This window comes from Haliotis cracherodii, unplaced genomic scaffold (assembly GCF_022045235.1).
Source record: "Haliotis cracherodii isolate W230 unplaced genomic scaffold, xgHalCrac1.p SCAF_2, whole genome shotgun sequence".
NCBI lineage: Eukaryota > Metazoa > Mollusca > Gastropoda > Lepetellida > Haliotidae > Haliotis > Haliotis cracherodii.
In genome coordinates this window covers 10,860,093-10,887,087 of record NW_027266275.1, presented here as the reverse complement: position 1 = coordinate 10,887,087, position 26,995 = coordinate 10,860,093, and the positions used below count along the sequence as shown (strand labels likewise).

General features: G+C 43.2%; 1 protein-coding gene across 1 annotated transcript; it reads left to right on the top strand.

Moving 5' to 3' along the window:
• Positions 1-1,772: 1,772 nt before the first annotated feature.
• LOC139468676 (nucleolar protein 11-like) lies at positions 1,773-26,995 on the top strand. The gene is made up of 16 exons (XM_071250802.1): positions 1,773-1,908; positions 3,724-3,837; positions 6,181-6,237; positions 9,922-10,122; positions 12,996-13,140; positions 13,443-13,601; positions 14,328-14,410; positions 17,786-17,971; positions 18,349-18,408; positions 18,742-18,929; positions 21,065-21,190; positions 21,955-22,068; positions 22,804-22,882; positions 23,780-23,863; positions 25,034-25,141; positions 26,866-26,995. The coding sequence occupies exons 1-16, from the start codon at positions 1,777-1,779 to the stop codon at positions 26,986-26,988; spliced, it is 1,959 nt and encodes a 652-aa protein (XP_071106903.1). The 5' UTR covers positions 1,773-1,776; the 3' UTR covers positions 26,989-26,995.

Below are 26,995 nucleotides of genomic sequence, written 5' to 3'. Positions count from 1 at the left end.
CTATCGTTTATTCGGAAGTGCACGGTATCAGAGTCGACTTAAGTTCTTCATTTCAGGACTTTCTCGGTTGACCAGGGTCATCTTCCGAGTTCGACTCCTTAATTCCCGTGAAGACTGCTGAAGGTTGTCTATCAATAATATACAAGGAAGATCAAACACGTATTCCCTAATCTTAAGATTTTCACTCTGCCAGTCAATACTTGATCCAGGACAATCAAACACCTGTCATTGGAGCCCCCTAATATAAAAATGAAATATTTGTTTTCAACAATGAACTCATTAAATGTTCTAATGATAAATTCTATACCTGACTCAGTTAACTCAATATACATGTTTACAGGAGGTTGTTGTCTGTGAAATTCAAGATCAAACATAGTGAGCTCTGTGTTCAATAATCGCTTTTACCTATTGATATTATAGGCATAAAAGTGTAATTATATATATTTAGATCATTAACAAACAATTAAAGTAATTAATAAAGCATTAAGAGACATACTGATTCTATAAAAAGATCAAGTCAAGTCAAGAATTGGGATATATATATATATATATATATATATATATATATATATATATATATATATATATAAAATACAGGCAGCTCTGGTAGTTGAAGACTAGGGGGACATGCCTGGCCACGAGCATCCAGGGGTGAGGGTAGTAGGTCGAGGGCTAATACATTAATGAAAAATGATTAACGAGATGGGGAAATAGATAAAAAGGTAGAGCAGAGATGAGAGGGACGGAAACGTCAGGGTCTTTGAGACATATATGGTATTGGGGTGGGGAATAGTTGGAATTCCAAAAGGCTGAGAAGCGACATCAGACCAAGCCGAATAAGGTGCTGGTTATTAGATCAGAGTGGGTAAGAACGACCTAAGGTGAGGGGGGAAAGGTGTTTGACCAATGGAATATGAAAAAATGGGTAAAATCTTGACGTAAGCTTGGGGGTAAAAAGACGGGGAGACCCAAGGTTCGGGGAGACTGGAGGATCCCATTTGAGCACCACGATCTCGACCTTACTCTTGGAAACACCAGATTACACCTCCAGTATTTCGGCCTGGACTGAAGCTTCGCGGCTAAAGTCCTTTAGAACATCGTGACCAGAAGTTGGTGATCAATCATGTGATTGAATAAAGCCATCGACAAAAGAAAACTCTTTGTGCTCATTGGGAGAACTACGGTAATTCATCCAAGGCCCTCGGGTACTGACATTGTACCTCTCGCACATCCCAGACTGTCAGCACCAAGAACGAGGGGATTGCCGTAGTACAGGTGAGGAGGTAACGACTGTTACACTCCTGTAATTAACATCAATTAACGCCTGTAATTAAGGTGTTAAAAGTACCTTGGATATTCAGTTTAACAATATTATCGCTGAAACCACCTACATATAACGTGCATACGTCAAAACAGCTGAAATATTATTGCAAGGAAAATAAAAGAATTATTTCTTGAAACAATTTTCTTCAATGTTCCATGTTGTTTTATGATAGTAGTTTGATATAGCAAATAAAAACAGTATTAAGTTATGTACGTATGAATTCACAACTGTTCCAAATTATTTTATTTGTGTTTCTCAAAATATATCTCTATGGGCCTTTGCCAGACAAGGCCCGGTTACTAAGAGTAATCTTTGCGCTACGATGAGCGTAAGTAAAATTATCCTATATTTAAAACATGGCAGTGACATCTTCACATCGCGTTGTGCACGCGACTCATTCAGCTAGATGTCGGAATGGATAAACGAGTTTCCATTCAGTGCGGAGTTACAACATGGCGGCGCTCGCGGATGGGTTTTCTCTTGCAAAATTATCAGAAGAATCCGCACTAATTGGGATAGAAAAGGGAGAAAAACCAAATGCAGTGATCATAACATCGAAGACCGGTTTCATAAATGAATATAAGGTAGATTACAGTGTATTTCTATTAATGATGAGCAGTTTTAACATACTGGAAAACGACATCCACGTGTGTTTTGATGGGAATGACCCTTATTTTCGTGCATCAAACTGGACACTTAATATGTTTCAGACACTGCTTAAGAGGTTACGTATTGTGTAAAAATGTCAACGACTTCTATAAAATAATTGACTATTCATGGCATCAAAGAAAAGCTAAAAAAACGTTTGAGTGACATGCAGTGATATTTCAGCAGACAAATGACATTACTGTGGGACAGATTCATGATTTTAGAAAAGAAATAAAAAAGAATGATTTTATTACAATCAGTCCATGTCCTTGACAATGAACCATCTGAAATCCAGAATGTGTCAGGTCAAATACTAAAATGTTATAATAATAAAGATCTAAAAGCATAATGTGTTTTTATATCCTATCTGTATCAGTGTCGATCATGTATACATTGTTTTCTAACATATTTACACCATGAAGAAGTTAATTCAAGGTATTCAATACAGGGATTTAGCTTCGAAGCTGATATTTCCCCCGCATCTGCAGCAAATATCAGTAAAATTTCCTAAATTGGAATTAATCATTTCACTTCTTTGAGAGGCATTTAGAAGTTGGAGTACTAAGCATGGATAAGATATATGGATGGACGTGGTAATCACAAAGTTGCAATCACAACTATCATCCAACTCAACAACCTGGAAGACAAGTACATCTACTCAGCTCCTAATTGTAATAAAGAAGTTGTTCATCCATATATCTTATCCTTACTTAAACTTAAACATTTCACAACTGAGTCTTATCATGTTCTTGCTGTTATCTGGTTATAGTTATAACTAATGTTATGTTAATGTTGAGATGTCTTGTATTTCACTTATAACAGTACCAATATAGAGGAATAACAGGATCAGTATAGACATGACAGAGGAAAAGGGTTCAGTACTTAGTTTGACATCGTTACATATTTGAATACAATGTTAATAGTCATTCTTAACATGGTTGCCGAAATTAAAATATCTCTGAAAATGATTTGAACAAAATATTGATTTTTCCCAGTCTGTTTGCCAAGCCGACCTAGGTTTGAATTCTAGATAAATTCCAGCAGTAGTTAAATTAAGTTTGTTTGTTTATTTGTTGTTTTATGCTGCACTCAGCAATATTCCTCTGTGATACTGATAGCAGTCTGTAAATAATCGAGTCTGCACCAAACAATCCTGTGATTGATGTCATGAACATTAATCCAAGCAAACTGGGATACAATGACAGGCATCAACAAAGTCAGCGAGTCTGACCACCTAATCACTTTAGTCGCCTCTCATGACAATCATAGTCGCCTCTCATGACAATCATAGTCGCCTCTCACGACAATCATAGTCGCCTCTCACGACAATCATAGTCGCCTCTTACGGCAAGCATGGGTTACTGAAAGTAAGTAAATGAAGTATGTGTCCTATGGATCTGATGAATGTTTACATTGTTTAGTCCCACTGATAGTAATTAACATGAATATGGAATATTTTGATATTAACAATAAATGGACACAAAATCAAGGGCCTGCAAACATAATGAGTATGCATTGCTTGTGGTCATATTCATAAAGACCATGATGACAGGGTTCACTGTCAAATAATGAATAATCGGAAATGATCAACAAGTCCAGTGAGAAAGATTTACCAGTACATAAACCATATCTACACCATGAATTCTGATAGTTTTAAATTTTGTTTAAAAAACAAAAGAACACAAGAATGTTTATTACGAACAAAGTCTATTAAGCTCTGTGTTTGAAGTGTTTGAATGTTCTTGTTGCAGTTGTCTGACCAGAAACTGACCAGGAGTTGGTCACTGCGTCATGGCATCCAGATTACCTGCCCCACGGTATGGAGCCCCACAAAGGAGGAGTATCTCACAGTACAGAACAAACAGGTCACAACATGTGCTTTGTATTGTCAGTTAATGGATTGACTGATCTAAGTCAAAAGCTACCCAATGATAATGATGATGTCACCTTCTGATAATGTTTGTTGTTTGCACTCGGCTATATGATGGCGGTCTGTAAATAATCAAGTCTGGACCAGCCAATCCAGTGATTGACTTCATGAACATCGATCAACGTAATTGGGACATGATGACATGCATCAACCAAGTCAGCAGGCCTGACAACCCGATCCTGTTAGTCACCTTATGCGACAAGCATAGTCGCCTTTTACAGCAAGCATGGGTTGCTGTAGACCTATTCTACCTTGGATTTTCACGGGTCCATCTGATCATAGATAGATAAAGTAATTTTGTAAATCAGAATACACATATTCAGCGTTATCAATTGGCACTAGTCCTGTAGTCCTTGCCAAACTGCTTAATAGTTATGTAGAAATTTGCCTTTTTTGAAGGCTTTTGCTATATGTTATTATTATAAGGACTAGTGGACTAAAAATGTGTACATTTGTAGAATCATATCATCACAAAGTTAGGGCGGTCGGGTAGCCTAGTAGTCAAAGCGTTCGTTCGTCACGCCGAAGACCCGGGTTCTATTCCTGACATGGGTACAATGTGTGAAGCCCGTTTCTGGTGTCCCCTGCCGTGATATTGCTGGAATATTGCTAAAAGCGGCGTTAAACTATACTCACTAATTCATCACAAAGTTAAGTTCAGCTGCTTCCCCAAGTTGACATGTGATCAAACATCCATAAAATCTAAAGCAGCAGATGCCAATAAAGGCATTTTGAAAAGAGTTAGGTAAGGTCATGAAGACTGTGCACAGTCTAAGTGTTACACGATGAGCTGTTTCATGTATTCACGAGGGCTGTTGCTGTACTGAACATTTTCACTATGTGGATCAGCAGTGTTTTGCTTGTTATTATAAGACTATTGGACAGGACCTGAGTTCTATTCCCCACACTGATACAATACGTGAAGCATATTTCTGGTGTCCCCTGCAGCGATATTCCTGGTATGTGTCTTAAAGCAGCATAAAACTCTACCAGGGCTCTATTTAAGGAACTTGATTTTACTTGCACCAGGTGAATGTTGACATGAAAACCAAGTTGCACCAAACAAAACCAAGTTGCACCCTGGTCCCATAAATTTATCAAAGTTGAAACAGTGGCTATTCTGCTGCCTGTGTCAGTAAAGTAATAGCGTATTGCTGTAGAATGTAATAGGAACATGTCACATACTCTGGAAGTACCCACAGCTAGATGACAATCAGTACAATACAGGGATTGGTAATTTGTAAAAGGGTACACAAAAATAATGCAAATGAAATAAGGAAAACACATGTATGTAGCTACTTTCCTAGTGTGTGGTAGACTGAAACTTTATACAAATCAGAACCATCCTAGCAAAGAAAGAAGCTTAGAGAAATCATTAAGCTTAGCCCTATACAGTAAACATGTATTATAACCTATGTGAAAGTTTTACCTTCACATCATAAAAATCTACACATGGTTTCCGATGCTACATTACACTAAGATTATTACATACTAAACAACCAAAAATATGACATGATTTACATTCAAAACATATTCAAAAGGTTCTTAGCTAATAGATAAACTTACAATTGGGTGGCTGGAGCTCGACCTGATACAGCATGCAATGCTAAAACCCAATGTGGGGAACCCACGGAACCAATGTAGCGACCAAGAAACGTATGTTTTAAACTAGCCCTGTAGCCCTTCCCGTTTTGAGTGAAGAAAATGATTGCAAACCACTAAATAAACTATTACTGTTACTTGTAAAGGCACACACTTTGTGCATATAGACATAAATATTAGGTTGCATTTTTCAATAATAGGTTGCATTTGTGCATGTTTTATATACCGGTAGGTAAATGAAGCCCTCCAGACTCTCCCCTTTGTCCACCTCAGCTGACCACTCTCTTGAACTAGGGGGCACAGGTGGCCCAGTCGTCTAAGGCGCCGCAATTCGCTGTGCAGAGTTGCGTCCCTTTGGCACACCAGAAACCTATGATTGTGGGTTCGAATCCCGGTTCGCCCGGATTATGTTTCTAGGTTTGTCAGCACCATACCCGTGCTTGTGGGTTTCACCGAAGTGGTAAACGTCTGAGACCTGCATCACTTCGGACTTTCCTCCCACATTAAGCTGACACTCCGTGATATGACTGGAATACTGTTAAAAGCGGCGTTAAACCCAACTCACTCACTCACTCACTCACTCACTCACTCACTCACTCACTCACTCTCTTGAACTACTCTTGTTATGTATTAATCATGACCTTTTTACTCATACAGCTGTTTGATTCATTTTCAGCAATTAAAGTCATGGACCTCAGACACAACAAATTTTGATAAGGCGAAGAAGAAACATGTGAGTAGTGCTTTTTATCCTGCTAAATTATATATGTTACCATGGTGATGATGGTTATATATATGTCACCATGGTGATGATGGTTATCACCAAGCATCAGGTTCTGAATGTGCTAAGAGGTCTAGATATTCTAATTTCTTCTTTCTAATATTCAGCTTGACATTCTGCAGCAATGTGTAAGGCTGGGCTTTTTGGTTCCAAATTTGGAAAGGTAAACGTTTTGTAATGACAAGGAATATTGTGGATAAAAAGTTCATTGTATATACACAACATATCAGGGCAACATCGTCAGGTGAAAAATGGGCGGTCGGGTAGCCTAGTGGTTAAAGCGTTGGTTCGCACCCCGAAGACCCGGGTTCTTTTCCCGACGAGGGTACAATGTGTGAAGCCTATTTCTGGTGTCCCCCCCCCCCCCCGTGATATTGCTGGAATATTGCTAAAAGCGGCGTAAAACCATGGTCTTCAAATTCAAATTTCCAAATTGGGGTTAAAAGTGACCATTTTCGAAATACACAAGTACAGTTATCATGACAGATGTTTTAACCCCTGGTGCAAAGCATTTGTCACCTTAGATGAAAAACTAATATGTAACGTGTTTGATTTAGTCACCAGGAACCACCTGGCTCTTGTTGTTACTCTCATTGTTCCCCGCCGCGCGAGGGACATTGTTTTCAGGACCGTCAGTACGTCCCGTAAGTCCGTATGTCCGTCCCGTCGTTTTGTTGCCGCGATATCTCAAGAACTAAACACTGGATTGTCTTCATATTTGGAACTATGGTGTATACAGACTCTGCAGACACCAGTCAGTTTTGGTGACCTTGACCCCATTTTCAAGGTCACTGCAGGCAAATCTGCTTTTGGAGTAGGAAAACGGTGTTGCCGCGATATCTCAAGAACTAATTGCTGGATTGTCTTCATATTTGGTACTATGGTGTATATACAAACTCTGCAGACACCAGTCTGTTTTGGTTACGTTGACCCCATTTTCAACGTCACAGCAGGCAAATCTGCTTTTGGAGTTGGAAAACGGTGTTGCCCCGATATCTCAAGAACTAATCGCTGGATTGTCTTCATATTTGGTACTATGGTGTATATACAGGCGGGGGACATTTCGTCACTTTGTGACAAATACTTGTTTAACTTGTAGTAACCAAAGCTCATTTTGTAGCCAACTTAATTTACCATTTTCAATGTCGGCATTTGAAATAAGTCCTGTCATTTAGACATCAGATCTACATGTTGAATTCATAATGAATAAACGCCGCCTCCGTGGTCTTGTGGTAGAGTGTCCTTATGGTAGAGCGTCCGTCAGGAGACGTCCCCTGACCCGTCATACCTAAAGTCGTTAAAAGATGGTACTGGTTGTTACCCTGTCTGGCGCTCGGCATTAAAGGGGCACTGATCTAACGCAATTCCCCGGGACTGGTTGTTGCCTTTGTTATTGTTTTTTCCCAGTGAGTACCCGGATGTAGAGCAGAAATCTAGACTAGCTCGCGACCTCTGTTGCGGCATTCGTAAGCGCATTAGTCACTTTTATGGATACCGGTAGTAATAAGAGCGTATGGTCACATTGATCAACAAAATGAAATACAGTATTCAAGATAATAAGGAAGTGTAGGCATCTTTGTGGGTAGCATCGGTAATGGTGACGAAGTTTTGATAAGTCACTTGCTTGGTAATTTTGCGATTTTCGTTTACACTATTTTGACTTGCAACACAAAGTAAATATTTCACCTGAGCATTGCTTTTTTTATAGTGTGTATATTTTTTTACTGTCAAAATGTGTAACATATTTATTAAACAGCTAAATGTTTAGTTATTTTACAAAGTGACTGAAAAACATTTCCATCTGTATTATTATGATAACGAATTCCAAACATTTTGATGTTTAATGTCATCACCAAGAGACTGAAAATGTTACATTGAAAAGTACATTTCTGTGTTGTTTGCCTTCTAATCCTACATAATAATCTGTTGTGATGTTTGTAGGCCCTTTTGATCGTCTTAATCAATCTGGACAAATGTTTTAGTCAAAATGACTGAAATATTTACACATTTTAAAAATTGCCTGAGAGAATCACATTTTACAAATTGACAGTAATCTATACATGCTTACAAAGGAAATGACCTGTGAAAACAACGTCTATCGCGCATTGAAGAATTTCCCAACCAAGACGTAGAAAAACAAGAACGAATCGGTTCAAATGAAGGAAAACAAAATGCAAATACCATAATTACAACTTACCAAATTTATGTGTATAAATAGGCAGCTTCCTTATTCGAGGAATGTATCCGTGAATATCCACACAAAGGAATAATATCCCACTTGTCTGCAGCTATACAAAATAACTTATTCGATGTCACGTGTCTCTGTAACTATCAAATATTCTAAAAGATATATATCGTTTCGGGTGTCAAGTCTCAAGGGTCGGCTGAGAAAGGCCACGTGACAACTATTTTCATTACGTCGACGGTTCCTAAACAATCCATTGAGTTTGATAACAATGAGCAACCAATCAACGTATTATCAGTTAACCCTTTGAACAAATTGTATGTTGTGTTTACATCGGCACTTCACGCCATGATATGAGTGTATTCCCTTTGTTTTAGTAAACCTAGACATGTAAACACTCACTTTTGACATATCCACTGTGCAAGATAACAGTGATTAATCAATCAACGTATTTTCTGTTAATCCTTTGATGACTAGGAACGATTCGTTGATTTACAAAAAAAAGTAAATCAACTGATCATTCATCTCTTGCTGGGCTGCCACGTGCATATTACATAACCTCACTTCAAACCTGGATTTAGATTGAATAATTACCCCAGACACAATAAATGCCAAATGAGAACCTTTGTCAGGTAATCTAAGTGGTGCTACCACTAAATGTACCTGTAATAAATTCATTAACTGAGCATCAAGTGAATGACGACAAATACACAAGTGTAGGGTTATACGAGAAAACGTGTATGACAACAAGGGAGTAGTAATCGTATTACACAATCCGAAATCCGAAAATGCTTTCACTGCATGGATACTTTTTTAGTATTAAACTATAACCATCTGGGGTATTTCCAAATGACGACTTCCGATGAGCTCTGCCGTTCTTTTTGTCTGTTTGTTTAGGCTGAAGAAATTATTTAACATGCGCCCTTTGTCGAATCTTTACAGATCACAGTTAACCAATCAGTGTTTATGCAAAAATGCGTAAAACAAATATTGCCTCCAGCCTCCAAGTTTATTTAGCTGTCCTTGCAGACGGTAGCCCAGTCTCTGGTCACGCTCAGTTGCGTTACGTATCATCCGGGTACTCACGGGGGAAAAAACAATAACAAAGGCAACAACCAGTCCGGGGAATGGCGTTAGATCAGTGCCCCTTTAAGGGGCTAAAACAAGGACTGGTCGGCTCGGAGTCAGTATACAGTGAGCTAGCACTATAAATCGGCATCAGTCCGGTCTAGTACAAGCAGCCACACACACATACATGTGCATGCACGCCGCTATATGAGTGCAATAATCTTGGGCGCAACTTTAAACCCCATTTCACCTTACCTCACTTATCATGTGCACCAAATGTACATCCTTGTCACAAGCCATCACCAGACGCACCCTTGTGGAACTGGGATAATGCCATATGTGTCAATATTATCCTGACTATTATTTGTTGTGTGTTTCGTCAGATCGGTGCAGACATCGTTCGGATCCTGGTGGAGACTGACTTCCTCCCAATCGTGGTGTGTGAGAATGGCCGAGTTGACTTCCAGGCTAACATCAAGGACAGCTGCAGCACAGGGACGCTGGCCCAGGGGGAAGCCATCTTGTGGTGCCAGTCCTATATCTGTGCTGGCAGTGTGTGTGTCGTGCTGGTCACTCGGACACAGGTGGGTCCTGACAGTGTGTGTGTCGTCCTGGTCACTTGGACACAGGTGGGTCCTGACAGTGTGTGTGTCGTCCTGGTCACTTGGACACAGGTGGGTCCTGACAGTGTGTGTGTCGTCCTGGTCACTTGGACACAGGTGGGTCCTGACAGTGTGTGTGTCGTCCTGGTGACTCGGACACAGGTGGGTCCTGACAGTGTGTGTCGTCCTGGTGACTCGGACACAGGTGGGTCCTGACAGTGTGTGTGTCGTCCTGGTCACTCAGACACAGGTGGGTCCTGACAGCGTGTGTGTTGTCCTGGTGACTCGGACACAGGTTGGTCCTGACAGCGTGTGTGTTGTCCTGGTGACTCGGACACAGGTTGGTCCTGGCAGTGTGTGTGTCGTCCTGGTCACTTGGACACAGGTGGGTCCTGACAGTGTGTGTGTCGTCCTGGTCACTTGGACACAGGTGGGTCCTGGCAGTATGTGTGTCATCCTGGTCACTTGGACACAGGTGGGTCCTGGCAGTGTGTGTGTCGTCCTGGTCACTTGGACACAGGTGGGTCCTGACAGTGTGTGTGTCGTCCTGGTCACTTGGACACAGGTGGGTCCTGACAGTGTGTGTGTCGTCCTGGTCACTTGGACACAGGTGGGTCCTGGCAGTGTGTGTGTCATCCTGGTCACTCGGACACAGGTTGGTCCTTGGAGTGTGTTTGTCTTCTGGTTACTTGGACACAGGTGGGTCCTGGCAGTATGTGTGTCGTCCTGGTCACTTGGACACAGGTGGGTCCTGACAGTGAGTGTGTTGTCCTGGTCACTCAGACACAGGTGGGTCCTGACAGTGTGTGTTGTCCTGGTGACTCGGACACAGGTTGGTCCTGGCAGTGTGTGTGTCGTCCTGGTCACTTGGACACAGGTGGGTCCTGACAGTGTGTGTGTCGTCCTGGTCACTTGGACACAGGTGGGTCCTGGCAGTGTGTGTGTCGTCCTGGTCACTTGGACACAGGTGGGTCCTGGCAGTATGTGTGTCGTCCTGGTCACTCGGACACAGGTGGGTCCTGACAGTGTGTGTGTCGTCCTGGTCTCTCGGACACAGGTGGGTCCTGACAGTGTGTGTGTCGTCCTGGTCACTTGGACACAGGTGGGTCCTGGCAGTGTGTGTGTCGTCCTGGTCACTTGGACACAGGTGGGTCCTGGCAGTATGTGTGTCGTCCTGGTCACTCGGACACAGGTGGGTCCTGACAGTGTGTGTGTTGTCCTGGTCACTCGGACACAGGTTGGTCCTTGGAGTGTGTTTGTCTTCTGGTTACTTGGACACAGGTGGGTCCTGACAGTGTGTGTGTCGTCCTGGTCACTCAGACACAGGTTGGTCCTTGGAGTGTGTTTGTCATCCTTGTTACTTGGACACAGGTGGTTCCTGGCAGTGTGTGTGTCGTCCTGGTCTCTCAGACACAGGTTGGTCCTTGGAGTGTGTTTGTCATCCTTGTTACTTGGACACAGGTGGGTCCTGACAGTGTGTGTGTCGTCCTGGTCACTCAGACACAGGTTGGTCCTGACAGTGTGTTTGTCATCCTTGTTACTTGGACACAGGTCGGTCCTTGGAGTGTGTTTGTCATCCTTGTTACTTGGACACAGGTGGGTCCTGGCAGTGTGTGTGTCGTGCTGGTCACTTGGACACAGGGGGTCCTGGCAGTGTGTGTGTCATCCTGGTCACTCAGACACAGGTGGTTCCTGGCAGTGTGTGTGTCATCCTGGTAACTTGGACACAGGTGGGTCCTGACAGTGTGTGTGTCGTCCTGGTCACTCAGACACAGGTGGGTCCTGGCAGTGTGTGTGTCGTCCTGGTCACTTGGACACAGGTGGGTCCTTGGAGTGTGTTTGTCGTCCTGGTCACTCGGACACAGGTGGGTCCTGGCAGTATGTGTGTCATCCTGGTCACTTGGACACAGGTGGGTCCTGACAGTGTGTGTGTCATCCTGGTCACTCAGACACAGGTGGGTCCTGACAGTGTGTGTGTCGTCCTGGTCACTTGGACACAGGTGGGTCCTGACAGTGTGTGTGTCGTCCTGGTCACTCGGACACAGGTGGTTCCTGACAGTGTGTGTGTCATCCTGGTCACTCAGACACAGGTGGGTCCTTGGAGTGTGTTTGTCGTCCAGGTTACTTGGACACAGGTGGGTCCTGACAGTGTGTGTCGTCCTGGTCTCTCGGACACAGGTGGGTCCTTGGAGTGTGTTTGTCGTCCAGGTTACTTGGACACAGGTTGGTCCTGGCAGTGTGTGTGTCGTCCTGGTCACTTGGACACAGGGGGTCCTGGCAGTGTGTGTGTTGTCCTGTCCACTAGGACACAGGTGGGTCCTGGCAGTGTGTGTGTCATCCTGGTAACTTGGACACAGGTGGGTCCTGGCAGTGTGTGTGTTGTCCTGTCCACTAGGACACAGGTGGGTCCTGGCAGTGTGTGTCGTCCTGGTCACTTGGACACAGGTGGGTCCTGGCAGAGTGTGTGTCGTCCTGTGTAAACATGGTTGTGTGTAAACATGGTTGTGTGTAAAAATGGTTGTGTAAACATGGTTGTGTGTAAACATGGTTGTGTAAACATGGTTGTGTGTAAACATGGTTTTTGTAAACATGGTTGTGTGTAAACATGGGTTTGTGTAAACAAAGTTGTGTGTAAACATGGTTTGTGTAAACAAAGTTTGAGTTAACCAGAGGCTTGCACAGGTTAGATGAAATGTATTTTTATCAACATGATCAAGATTCCCAGCTAACAATTTAGACAACATTGAAGATAATATTTTGTAAATCTGTCACATGGGCTTCCTACTTGTATACAGCAGAGTGGTGATTACAGACAGCAGCAGTTGGGATATTTACAGTCAGCCCATGTATTTCAGGACCAGCTAGTGAGGGTCCACCGTCACACGTATCTGTCTGATGCGGAGTGCTGGAGCCTTAAGACCACACCCCTGTCTCTGTCTGCCGATGCCCTACTCAGTTGCTGCCTCTCCCTGAAGGCGGAGCCCAGTCTCCTGTCACTGTGTAAGACCTTTTAGTCTTTATTTGTTAGTTTATAAGAGTTGGTGGTCAAAAGTCAATACAAATAGTTGGGAACAATTTTTTAACATCCCAATTAACTAACTATAATAGATGAAAATTGACACTCGTTTGAATAGATTCCGTCATCCTGTAAAAAGAATGTCAATCAATGTGCTGCTTGGGCAACCCTTAGGATATCGTTTTTTGATGCAAAAAATCAATTTGTAATGGTTTTTACGCTCAGACAGCTATAAGACAGTGTCAACACTGCCCCAAATTGTCAAATGTTATTTCACGTGTTGCAGGGCAAGATGGCCGGCTGCTTGACCTGCCGCTGACCGGGTCGTCCAATATGGATGACAGCCAGGAGGTGGCCACCATCTCGGGTGTACAGACAGACTCCTGCATGATCTACCTCGACCACACCCACATCGCTGTGGCAGGCATCAGGCAGAACACTACAGGTTGGTCAGCACAGTAGGGGGATGTGGAGGTTGGAGTCCCATAGTTGCCAGCAATGTTTTCCAGCCAAGCTTCATTGAAATATGATCTTTCACTCTGATAGGAGACCTCTCTGTATGAAGATCTGATGAAACCTCCGTAGAAGGTCGCGCCGGGTCAGCCAAGAGGGTACTTTGACACTGCCCAATTAAAAAAAAGCTGCATGAGTTCTTGAGCCAGTCAGCTTCCAGTTTTCTAAAACAATTCAGCTTCAGTTTTAACCTCGATTCAGAAATTCCAATTTGTGCAAATGAAAACCCACATAATGCAAATACTCATACAATGGTACTCCTCTTTGTATGTAATATTATGACACCCGATACTTCTTTCGGAACTTTTAATTTTAGTGCCTTTTCAAGGTAGAGAAATCAGATATGCTGGTTTGAATCATTAAAGTCTCGACACTGATTGTCTGATTTAATGCTCAGCTGACGTGACCTCCAATGGAGTTGACCTCAGATCATGCAGAGAGGTATCGTATCAGAGTAAACTATCTGATTATGATTGAATAGGTCAAATCACAACATTACAAATAATGATATCTGTTTGAGGAAAACTAGCGATAGATGGCCTGAGTTGTGAGAATCATGATACACTGTCAGACATACCACATCGTTCATGCTTGGAATTATTACATTTGACATCAAAAGGGTCAATGAGACAATCCCTGGTTCATTTGTTTGTTTCAGTCGGACTAGGTATCTTCAATGTGAAATTCCAGGCTCTGCAGTCATGGCAACCATTCCCAGAACCATTGCTGACAAGACCTAAGGTGAGATAGAACTGTTTTAACAGAGGCATATTATTCTGATTTGATACCTGCTGAATGACCAATATGACTCCTTCTGCGTCTGCGTGGGGATTCAGAGTTGGAATAGGTCCCACGCAAACTATGCTGGTCTTAAGAGGTGACCAAGTGGATTGAGTGTTTTTTGTGTCGTCGTCCCCCAGAGACATGGATGATTCCTCACAATGTCGATCACTGGATTGTCCGGCCCTGACTTGATTATTTACAGCTGGAATAATGCTGGAATGTTGCTGAGTGCTGCATTAAAAATCAATCAAAGTAATTCTGTAAAGTAATGCTGATTGGCAATTGGTGATGTTATATTCATTTGGTTTGTTATAAGAATGCTATTTTTATCTGCATTACATATTGCACGTTGCTCTTACTACCGAAGTCCTAACTAGAAATGAATGACGATCTATCAGAGGCTTCAGTAACTCTTTTGCCCAACATGACCTCCATGACGCTCGTGACATCTGGTGTCAGAAGATATGCCCCCAGTTCCAACAAGGAGCAGATCCCCCTCCGTTCCAGATTGTCCGGGAGGAGAAGACTTCCCAGGGGACAGGCAAGACTGGGAACCTCCCCCAGCCATCCCTATCTGCGACTCACCGATAGAGGGAAGACGCTCTGTTTTGGCAAAATTGGATTCCTCTTTCTACTAAAACATCTACTCAAACATCTAGGTATCCCCCACTGATGACCATGCAGATATCAGAGGAGTTCTGTTCAGATCATGCCCAGCTCCTTGCCACCAACATCAACACCCTGCTGGCCATAGAGGACCTGGACCCACAACAGCTGACCCCAGGGTTAAAGAACTCCCCAGTGTTTTTAGTCTCAAAGAGAAGTCTCCTACCTACGCTTGAGGGGTATTGGCTTCATATTTTACATAGACAACTTCCTCATGAACCACCTTGAGAGACAACATGTCATTTATCAACAAGATTTCATGATGCTCCTGTTTCGCCAACTTGGTAGCTTCCTCAACCCTGAGCAGTCGAAACTAATACTGACCCAGAGACTGACGTTCTGTGGCCTCTTCCCCCTCCCCCAAGATCGATGAGACAAGATTGTCACCCATGTCCAAATGCACTAGACGACCCTCAATCCGGTCCTCAGTATTGGGCTCATCAACTGACCAATGCCAAGCTGCTGTTTGCAATGGACAACACAACAGTCGTCTGGTTCATCAACACGCAGGGATCGACTCACTCAAGCTCTCTTTTGAACCAGATGTTCCGCTTTTACCAATGGAACCCAGAGCAAGACGCATCCTGGCAGTGCACTACCAAGGTTGTGTAAGCTGCATCCGGAGTGCTTCTGCGAATTGTGCCAGCAGTCGAGGCAGCTGATGATAGACCCGTTTGCCACCACACGACACCACACACAGTTGCCTTAAATTAGGCAGGTCTCAGCATGGACGCATTTCACCCTCAAGTGCTCCTACCCTGGGCGATCCAAAAGATCCACTCAACAACCAACCTGTCCTTGATCCTTTTGGCACCGCATTGGCCAACAAGAAGCAGGTTCCAAGACCAATTACACATCACAGGCAACCAGCTCCAAGAGTGGTCCAATCTACTGCAGGACCCTCACAGTCACTGCCTCCATCACTTCATGCCTGGGTCGTATGCAGAAGCAGCAAGGCCCAGGAGAATGACTAGACACCGTCTGTTCATTCAAACCTCGTTGACTTGAAAAGGAATACCATCTCCTTTTGGTGGAGATCCACAATCCTGCCGGCCTATGATGCAGCAGGATTTGAGCAACCCAGGCCAACAACCAGCTGGGCATCCGGGCCCCAGCAGGGGTGCTTTTGGAGCTCTTCTACTGTCTTTGCGAGCCAATACCTCCAGGGTGTGTCCGTAGAAGACATGGATGGCGTTGATTGTTTTGGACTGTTGGTGGCTACCCAGCAGATCACTAACCCCAAGAAACACTGCTAGACTTTTGCCCAACATGACCTCCATGACGATCGTGACATCTGGTGTCTAACAAGGAGCAGATCCCCCTCTGTTCCAGATTGTCCGGGAGGAGAGGCCCTGTTTGATCCAGTTCATCATGGAGGGTGCTTTTGGAGCTCTACTACTGTATTTGCGTGCCAATACCTCCGTGGTGTGTCCGTAGAAGACATGGATGACATGCCTGTGATGCAGCCCACCCTCATTCCCCCTCTGTCAAACAGTTTCCAGGTTTGAGGAAGGTAGATTTGTAGTGAACATTTCCAGTTTATCTAAACTAGTAGTTTTAGGTTCTCATTTACTGGGTTGCCATGACAGCGCAATTCCGGGATTCGGTTACCCAAGGATTAGAGTACCAAAGGTTATGTCTGGTTTTTCCCATGTGCTACTGTTGTATGTGTCCACTGCCGAGGGAGTTGTCGAAGCTGATCATCTCAGGCAAGCCCAGCCTACAGGACCGCTCTACGAGATGCCATGACATGTGACAGCTATCCTAGCACTGGACTGAGGGTATGCACCACCACCTACCACTGGATAAAGTGCAATATGTTATGTAGGATAAGTTACAAGCCCAGCCTACAGGACTGCTCTACAAGATGCCATGACACATGACAGCTATCCTAGCACTGGACTGAGGGTATGCACCACCACCTACCACTGGATAAAGTGCAATATGTAATGTAGGATAAGTTACAAGCCCAGCCTACAGGACTGCTCTACAAGATGCCATGACACATGACAGCTATCCTAGCACTGGACTGAGGGTATGCACCACCACCTACCACTGGATAAAGTGCAATATGTAATGTAGGATAAGTTACAAGCCCAGCCTACAGGACCGCTCTACGAGATGCCATGACATGTGACAGCTATCCTAGCACTGGACTGAGGGTATGCACCACCACCTACCACTGGATAAAGTGCAATATGTAATGTACGATAAGTTACAAGCCCAGCCTACAGGACCTCTACAAGATGCCATGACACATGACAGCTATCCTAGCACTGGACTGAGGGTATGCACCTCCACCTACCACTGGATAAAGTACAATATGTAATGCAAGATAAGTAACAAATTTACATAATTAGAGTCTTATGTTTATTTTATATACTTATCCTGCATTACCCAAGGGCCTCCCCATAACTGATTTTTTTTCCCCCACTGCACCATCCGCCATGAGGGACATTCAAAGACAATAATGACATATAGGAAGTGTGTTTTCCGACACCAAATATCTCGAGGGTCATGGCGGCAATGCTTGGCAAAAGAGTTACTGAAGACACTGTTAGATCGTCTTTCATTTCCAGTAAGGAATCTGGTGGGAAGAACAATGTGCAATATGTAATGCAGGACATGAATTATCATAATACTCTGATTATGGAATTGTGTTTGCAGCTCTTCTGTCATTACGGCCACTTATTCCTTGCCTGCAACAAAACGCTGTATGCCTTCCCTTATAAGTGTGAGCCATCAACGGTTGCTAGGTTACTGGGTCAGAGAGACAAGGTCAAGGACACTGGAAAGGTCACCGATTTGGCTCATGGAGTTGTCAGTTGGTCCACCAAGCAGAAGCCAGCACAGGTGGGATTGAATTTATGACAGAAATATTCATGATATGAGACCAAAGGAAAATCACGATTTTTTAACACGGCATGCATAAATCATGATTTCAAACACTACAACGGTTATATTAAACTGTATTTGTTTTACTCACCTACTGATTCACATCTGTTAACAATGGCTGAGGATAAGTGGTTTTTTTTGGGTGTATCAAAATCACATACCACTGCCAACAATTATAAGGCATTAAGTTGCCCATGGGTAACAAAGATAAACACATATCTTCGTCCCTGTCAGAATAGGGTACATGTGTAGGCCTAGAGGGAATGCATGGGGTAACCATAATTACACAGTTACTCTAGGTGGACACAGGCTGAATTATGACATGCTGTTTTCAGAAGGGTGCAGGTGATCTGGAGATTGAGAATCTGTTCACAAGTCTTATTGACAAGACAAAGGTAAGAAAAATTCAAGTATATTTCTCATCTTAAATGTAATAACCACTGGTGGCGCTACGATCGAGCCCAGAAATTCCAGTTTAGTTTGGCATGGGTCGAAAAGGGACTTTTAAAGACAGTTAACTCCCTCGCCTCGGGAAGATGGACAGAGACTGGTTTTATAACAATTATCAATTTTTCATGCAAGAATGGGCTTCTTACATTGTTCTCTTTCGGGGCATCTAGCCCAGGCCTTGATCTCAACAAGCCAACACTTTAATCCCTCCACGTGAAGACCCAGGTTGGAATTGGTACAAATACTGTATGCACAGTGTTGTGTTCTGTGTGCTTCAGACAAAGGCTAAGGAGAAGTTTGAGAGTGAGTTAAGAAAGCTGGTGAAATTGTTGTCGCAGTCAGTCAACCGGCAGTGGATCGTCAGCTCCCACATGTCCCAGCTTTGTCAGACATGCTTCTCCCTCACAGCCTTCTGGCCCCGAGCTGAGGTACAGCAGCTCATACAGCACAGGCTCATCTCGAACAGGTAACACACACACCACTAGCAGCTCATGTCTGACAGGTAACGCACACACCTCTAGCAGCTCATACAACACAGGCTCATCTCGAACAGGTAACACACACACCTCTAACAGCTCATGTCTGACAGGTAACACACACACCTCTAGCAGCTCATACAACACAGGCTCATGTCTGACAGGTAACACACTCACCACTAGCAGCTCATGTCTGACAGGTAACACACACACCTCTAGCAGCTCATAAAACACAGGCTCATGTCAGACAGGTAACACACACACACCACTAGCAGGTCATACAGCACAGGCTCATCTCGAACAGGTAACACACACACACCACTAGCAGCTCATACATCACAGGCTCATCTCGAACAGGTAACGCACACACCTCTAGCAGCTCATACAACACAGGCTCATGTCTGACAGGTAACACACTCACCACTAGCAGCTCATGTCTGACAGGTAACACACACACCTCTAGCAGCTCATACAGCACAGGCTCATCTCGAACAGGTAACACACACACCTCTAGCAGCTCATGTCTGACAGGTAACGCACATACCTCTAGCAGCTCATACAACACAGGCTCATCTCGAACAGGTAACACACACACCTCTAGCAGCTCATGTCTGACAGGTAACGCACACACCTCTAGCAGCTCATACAACACAGGCTCATCTCTAACAGGTAACACACACACCTCTAGCAGCTCATGTCTGACAGGTAACACACACACCTCTAGCAGCTCATACAACACAGGCTCATGTCTGACAGGTAACACACACACCACTAGCAGCTCATGTCTGACAGGTAACACACACACCTCTAGCAGATCATACAACACAGGCTCATGTCTGACAGGTATCACACACACCTCTAGCAGCTCATGTCTGACAGGTAACACACACACACCACTAGCAGCTCATACAACACAGGCTCATGTCCGACAGGTAACACACACACCTCTAGCAGCTCATACCACACAGGCTCATGTCTGACAGGTAACACTCACACACCACTAGCAGGTCATACAGCACAGGCTCATCTCTAACAGGTAACACACACACCACTAGCAGCTCATACAGCACAGGCTCATGTCTGACAGGTAACACACACACACCACTAGCAGCTCATACAGCACAGGCTCATGTCTGACAGGTAACACACACACACCACTAACAGCTCATACAGCACAGGCTCATGTCTGACAGGTAACACACACACCACTAGCAGCTCATACCACACAGGCTCATGTCTGACAGGTAACACACACACACCACTAGCAGCTCATACAACACAGGCTCATGTCTGACAGGTAACACACACACACCACTAGCAGCTCATACCACACAGGCTCATGTCTGACAGGTAACACACACACCACTAGCAGCTCATACAACACAGGCTCATGTCTGACAGGTAACACACACACCACTAGCAGCTCATGTCTGACAGGTAACACACACACCACAAGCAGCTCATACCACACAGGCTCATGTCTGACAGGTAACACACACACCACAAGCAGCTCATACCACACCACTCAACTCTTGGTACAGTGGGTACCCGGGTGGTAAATTTGGACTCGTCCCAGCCCCAGAGGGTCCAGTTACAAGAGAGGGGGTGATATGTACTGTGTCATGTCTAACCGATGGCCACCAGTCCATATTGTAGGCTTAAATATATACCAGTTCCAAAATCATAATTGTGTAAATTCTCTTGTTTCTTGCAATTCCAGTAACCATTTGATCAAGGTTGGTTGGTTGGTTTGTTGTTTAACGCCGCACTCAGCAATATTCCAGCTATATGACGGCGGTCTCTAACTAATCGAGTCTGGACCAGACAATCTAGTGATTGATATAATGAGCATCAATCCGTCCAATTGGGATTGATGACATGCATCAACCTAGTCAGCGAGCCTGACCACCCGATCCTGTTAGTCGACAAGCATAGTCACCTTTTACGGCAAGCATGGGTTGCTGAAGACCTATCCTACCCCAGATCTCATTTGACATGACTACCAGGGTAGTTACTACTGTTGTGCCATTAATGGTTTCTCTCATGCCTTTCAACATGTTACAAAAATAACCCCTGATAACACTATCGCAGTTGTACATGACTAGTTACTTCCCCTGTGTTGTAGTGACCAGTCCGCCCTGTACCAAGCCCTCGCTGACCACAAGGAGATCCTGCTGATGCACCAGTCCTTCAGCGTCATGCCCGATGTGGCAGAAGACTCGCTGGTCAAGAGCCTATGCTGCTACCTCGAGTAAGTGAAAACATAGTCAGTGGCCATCTTGGTTTCACAAGTTTTACTTATGATTTGTATGATGTAATTCATATACACAGTAAAGTAGTTCCAATCTCATTAAAATCAGATCTTAGTTCTCGCTACTGCTAAACAAAGATCTGAGGACATCCCATTTGGGGTCACGTCAGAACGACCTTTCATCCGACCAATCAGAGCGTTGCTTACCAAATCATGAAAGTGACAGTCGGTATGTGATTTCTCATCATGCAGCCTCGAAAACTTTAAAACGGAGTATTCCGAACGATTGTTATGGGCTTAACGTCTGAATCTGTACAATGTAGATTATATATTAGCCATTCGAACATGTTCTGTTAATCAAGTTTCAAATTTGTACGCGAGAATTTGTCAAAATATGTTTGGAAACGTTGTCGCCAATTTGAAATTAGTGCCGTAAAGCATGAGAAAGCTGCCTTCTGATTGGCTAATGTCGACTTCTTGTCAGTAATTCAATTGGTCGGTCAGAGTTTGCGAAAGGTCGGTCTGACGTGACCCGTAATGGGATGTCCTCAGATCTTTGTTTAGCGGCAGCGAGAACTAAGATCTGATTTTAATGAGATTGAAGTAGTTCTTACAAGTTGTGAATTCAAGGTATAGCATCTTTAAGGGGACATAACTCTTGGTAAACAAGATTTTATGACATGCTATGCTATCCTCATTGCTGTGTATATCTAAAGTTATGACTTGTGACATAATCTGATTTATTGATAAATGTACCATTTCAGTATATCAGATGAAGAATGTACTGAAGAGTGTGAAAGCATCGCCATAGCAGACGAGATGTTGGATGCGTCTGAGGATGTGACGTGCCCCATTTGCAGCTCCAAGGCTGTGCTGCTGTATCCTTTGTACAAGAGTGAGTGAGTGAGTTAAATTTACGTCACATCGGCATTATTTCAGCCAGATAAAGACGAACAAGTTTATATTATACAAGTGCATTAACACAAAGTTATATTTACAACCAAATATGTCAAACATTTTAACATTTTTCTGTACAAGAGAGTCATCAAAGATGAAGGATAAATCATTGGTTGAGAACTGTTTTATTTATTTATTTATTTATTTATTTATTTATTTATTTATTTATTTATTTATTTATTTATTTATTTATTTATTTATTTATTTATTTATTTATTTATTTATTTATTTATTTATGTATTTATTTATTTATTTATGTTCCAGAAACACTAGTTTTAGTCAGAATTTCAGATTTGAAATATTTGACGCTGACATGACTAAGAACATGCCACAAGTATAAAAGTGTTTATGTGTGTTTATGTTTCAATAAACAAAGACCTGCAGCACTTTGTGCTTTCCTCCCACATTAAGCCGATAGCTGTGATTAATAAACTCACATGATATGAATACAGAGAAAGGTCTAGCTCTATGAATTGTGCACCCCAAATCATTACACTTGTTTATAGGTTACATTCAGGTCATGGTTTAGATCAGGAAGCTTGTGTCGAAAAACTTAATCAATTCAGTAAACTGTTTTGAAAAAATATTTATGGATAGATAGTACTTTGTTGCAAAGTTTTGAAACAATGTCATGGTTTCTTCTTAATCAAATTCAGTAACCGTCTCCTCTGTTTGCCGTTCAATGATGTGTTTCTGGTGGACTCTCTCAGGAAGCTGCCTTTTAAGAATGTCTTGGTAAGTAGAGTTGAAATCTGTAGTTTAAGAGTCTCAAACCCCTGGGTCGAACCCTGTAGTTTAAGAGTCTCAAACCCCTGGGTCGAACCCTGTAGTTTAAGAGTCTCAAATCCCTGGGTCGAACCCTGTAGTTTAAGAGTCTCAAACCCCTGGGTCGAACCCTGTAGTTTAAGAGTCTCAAACCCCTGGGTCGAACCCTGTAGTTGAAGAGTCTAAAACCCCTGGGTCGAACCCTGTAGTTTAAAAGTCTCAAACCCCTGGGGAACAGAAAGTAGTATGACTTATCCCGGCTTAGACACATCCAGCCTGACCTGGTTCATGTTTTGGCTATTGTAAATGATACAAATTCTTTGGTAAGTAGTGTTTAATAAGAAAATGAGTTTGACTTTTCGGGTAATTTGTTTATAACTCTTGGGACTATAGACTAATTTAAAGAAACTGGAATTTGAGACATCCAGTCCAACACACCCGGGTTAAAATAGGGATGAATATAGCAATTTTATGATGAATATAGTAATTTGAATAAAGTAGTAAGTTTGCCAGCATTGAACTGACAGGAGTCAAAAGTTTGACTGTACATGTATTTCGTTCTACATTTGTGGGGCGGTGGGGTAGCGTAGTGGTTAAAGTGTTTGCTCGTAAGGCAAAGACCAGGGTTCGATTCCCCACATGAGTAGCCCTTTTCTGGTGTCCCCTGCTGTGATATTGCTGGAATATTGCTAAAAGCGGTGTAAAGCCATACATATCATCATCATCTAGGTTAGTCAGCAGACTCAGCACCATACCTGTACTAGATCTACAATACTTGGGGATTTCGTCCCACATCAAGCCGACATGCTGTGATATAACTGAACTTCTGTCCAGTCATAAACTCAGGCCACTCACTCCTCCTTGCAGACAGTGCTGGAGTACCTGTACTACCTCCTCAAGGTGCTCCCCTTGGCAGGACGGCCCCGGACAGGCGTCCCAGCTCTTGGCAAGGTAAGATGAGTACTCGTGATCTGGTCCTTCATCACTGGCTCTGTTGTAACGATACAGTGATACAGCACTGTATCCCGATACAAGGCCACAATACAATTCATGATTTACGATCCCTGTATCATGATACATATGATACATTACGAGTTGTATTGGGGGCGGTCGGGTAGCCTAGTGGTTAAAGCGTTCGCTCGTCACGCCGAAGAACTGGGCTCGATTCCCAACATGGGTACAAAGTGTGAAGCCTATTTCTGTTGTATCCCGCCGTGATATTGCTGGAATATTGCTTAAAGCGGCATAAAACCACACTCACTCACTTACAAGTTGTATTGGTGAAAAAAACATGGAATAATAACAGATTTAGAATACTCAACAAAATTGTTCACATGCAAAACTTGATGCTGCCGACATTGATAATTTTTATCAGTGCAATCAGTTGCTGCCACTGACCATTTCTGCAAAAATACTTACAACAGTTTCTACAGCCACTAAAATTATGTATGTATAAAAACATTACCCAAATGCATGGTCTTGAATTAGATGGATGATTTTCAACTGTATGGTTGTTAAAAAGATAAGAATGCCATGTTTGAAAATGCTTTCATGAAACCATGCTGACCTTAAATTTGCAAGAAGTAACAAACTATGTGACATGTGAAAACAAGATGGTAACTGGACTGACCGACAAATTAATTGCTGCCATGAGTGGTCAGTTACATTACATTCCCGGGTGGTCCAGTTGTCCAAGGCGACAAGATTCGCTGTGCAGAGTTGCGTCCCTTGGGCATGCCCGAAACCTATGATTATGGGTTCGAATCCCGGTTCGCCCTTATTATGTTTCTAGGTTTGTCAGCACCATACCGATGCTCATGGGTTTGACCGAAGTGGTAAACATCTGAGACCTGCATCACTTGATGCTTTCCTCCCACATTTTGTCAGCACCATATCTGTGCTTGTAGTAAATGCCTTAGACTGGCATCCCTTTGGGCTTTCCTCCCACATTAAGCTGACATGCCTTGATGTCACTGGAATACTGTTAAGCAGCATAAACCCACCCCAACTCAATCACTCATTAATGCATCTCCATTTTATCATTAAAAGTAGGATGAACTCATGAAATGTCCTTGTGCTATCACAGCATCTTGATACTGGTAATTTCTGCTGCTGTTTCAGGTGATTGATTGGATATCATTGTTGATCGATGCTCATGTCACACAACTGATCGTCTCCCCTGATGCCAGAATGTTGCTAGGCAACCTACATGAAGTTGTTGGCGATCAGGTATTGAAAACATATCCTTCCAAATGCATTAACAGAAGGGTCAGTGTAGTCATGGCGCTTGTTTTAGATCTTTAATCACTAGTTTGATATAAAATCATATTAATATAAAATTGGAAAGACATATATTTAGTTTACCTATGACAAGACAACTTACCCTATTGAACTAAGAGAATTGGTTTAAATGTTAATTACTGATGAAAAGATAAAGCTGCTGCATGGTATTTTTAATTTTATGCATCACAATAATATATAACCTCAGCTCAATCAAACAGCTGTTTTCTATCAATGTTATATTTGTTTTATTTCTTTTACAATGTCACATTAAAACATGTCGGTAAGATAAATTCGTTTAATGAGTCCCGCATTAGGTTTTATAAAACTCGCCTCAGGCTTGTGGTATGAAACCTAACACTGGACGCATGAGACCCCATGTACCCTTCATGATCCTGCTACAACTTACAGTAGCAGTTTGTGTTGACACACAGGAACTTGTTATTGGCCAGTAAAGAAAAATATATACCTCCTATACATATTCTCTCCACATACATGGGGGCACGGGTGGCCCAGTCGTCTAAGGCGCCGCGATTCGCTGTGCAGAGTCGCGTCCCTTGGGCACGCCAGAAACCTATGATTGTGGGTTTGAATCCCGGTTCGCCCGGATTATGTTTCTAGGTTTGTCAGCACCATACCCGTGCTCGTGGGTTTCACCGAAGTGGTAAACGTCTGAGACCTGCATCAGTTCGGGCTTTCCTCCCACATTAAGCTGACACGCCGTGATATAACTGGAATACTGTTAAAAGCGGCGTTAAACCCAACTCACTCACTCACTCTCCACATACATAGGGTGCATAATATCTTATTTACTGACTAATAATGAGTTCCTGTATGTTGACACTATGATAAGTGCATTGACTTGTGTTCTCAGTAGATAATAACAACTTCCAGTGTATATAGACCTTGCTATTATTCACGGAGGTACTTATCAACATAATGGTAAAATATAACAGGACCACAGTGCACCGAGATGGCATTCCGACTCTGCAGTCTCGGGTTACAATTGGCCCCCCCCCCCCCCCCCCCCGCATTCTGGTCCAAAGGGGCAACATAATACCAACCACTGTATTTTACTGGCCCAGACTTGATTATTTACGAGCAGTTGTGATATAGCTGGGACTGCAATGTGATAACAAATCTTAGTGGAATATCATTTGGGACATGTGTTATCTTAGTGTTATCAGTAGATGCCACATCCAGTGGGAACCCGAGTTAGAATTGGTCCCCAGCAACCTATCCTGGTTATAGGAGGTGACTAAAAGAATCAGGTGATCAGGCTTGTGACTTGGTTGATGGCATGCCATTGTTCCCTGCCACTTGGATCGTTGCTCACAATATCGATCACTGGATCGTCTGTTCCAGATGCTCTTATTTACAGGCTGCTATATTACTGAGTGTAGCATTTATAAACAAGAAACAAGCAAAACATTAGAGTACGACTAACTAAGAGGCGACTAACGGGATCGGGTGGTCAGACTCGCTGACTTGGTTGATGCATGTCATAGTATCCCAATTGCGTGGATCGATGCTCATCAATCAGTGGATTTGTCTGGTCCAGACTCGGTTATTTACAGACCGCCGTCACATAGCTGGAATATTGCCGAGTGCGGCCTTAAACGAGAAACAAACACAACAGTAGAGGTGACATGCACTGCTTGTGTGATTGACAGGTAGAGTTCTGCAACCAGCTGGCAACCCTGGAGGCAGTCCTGTCCCAATTCAAGAAGAAATGTACACCTGTCACTCAGCAGAAAGTGGGATCCTATTGCATTGAGGTCCTCCATGTCAGATAGCACAAAT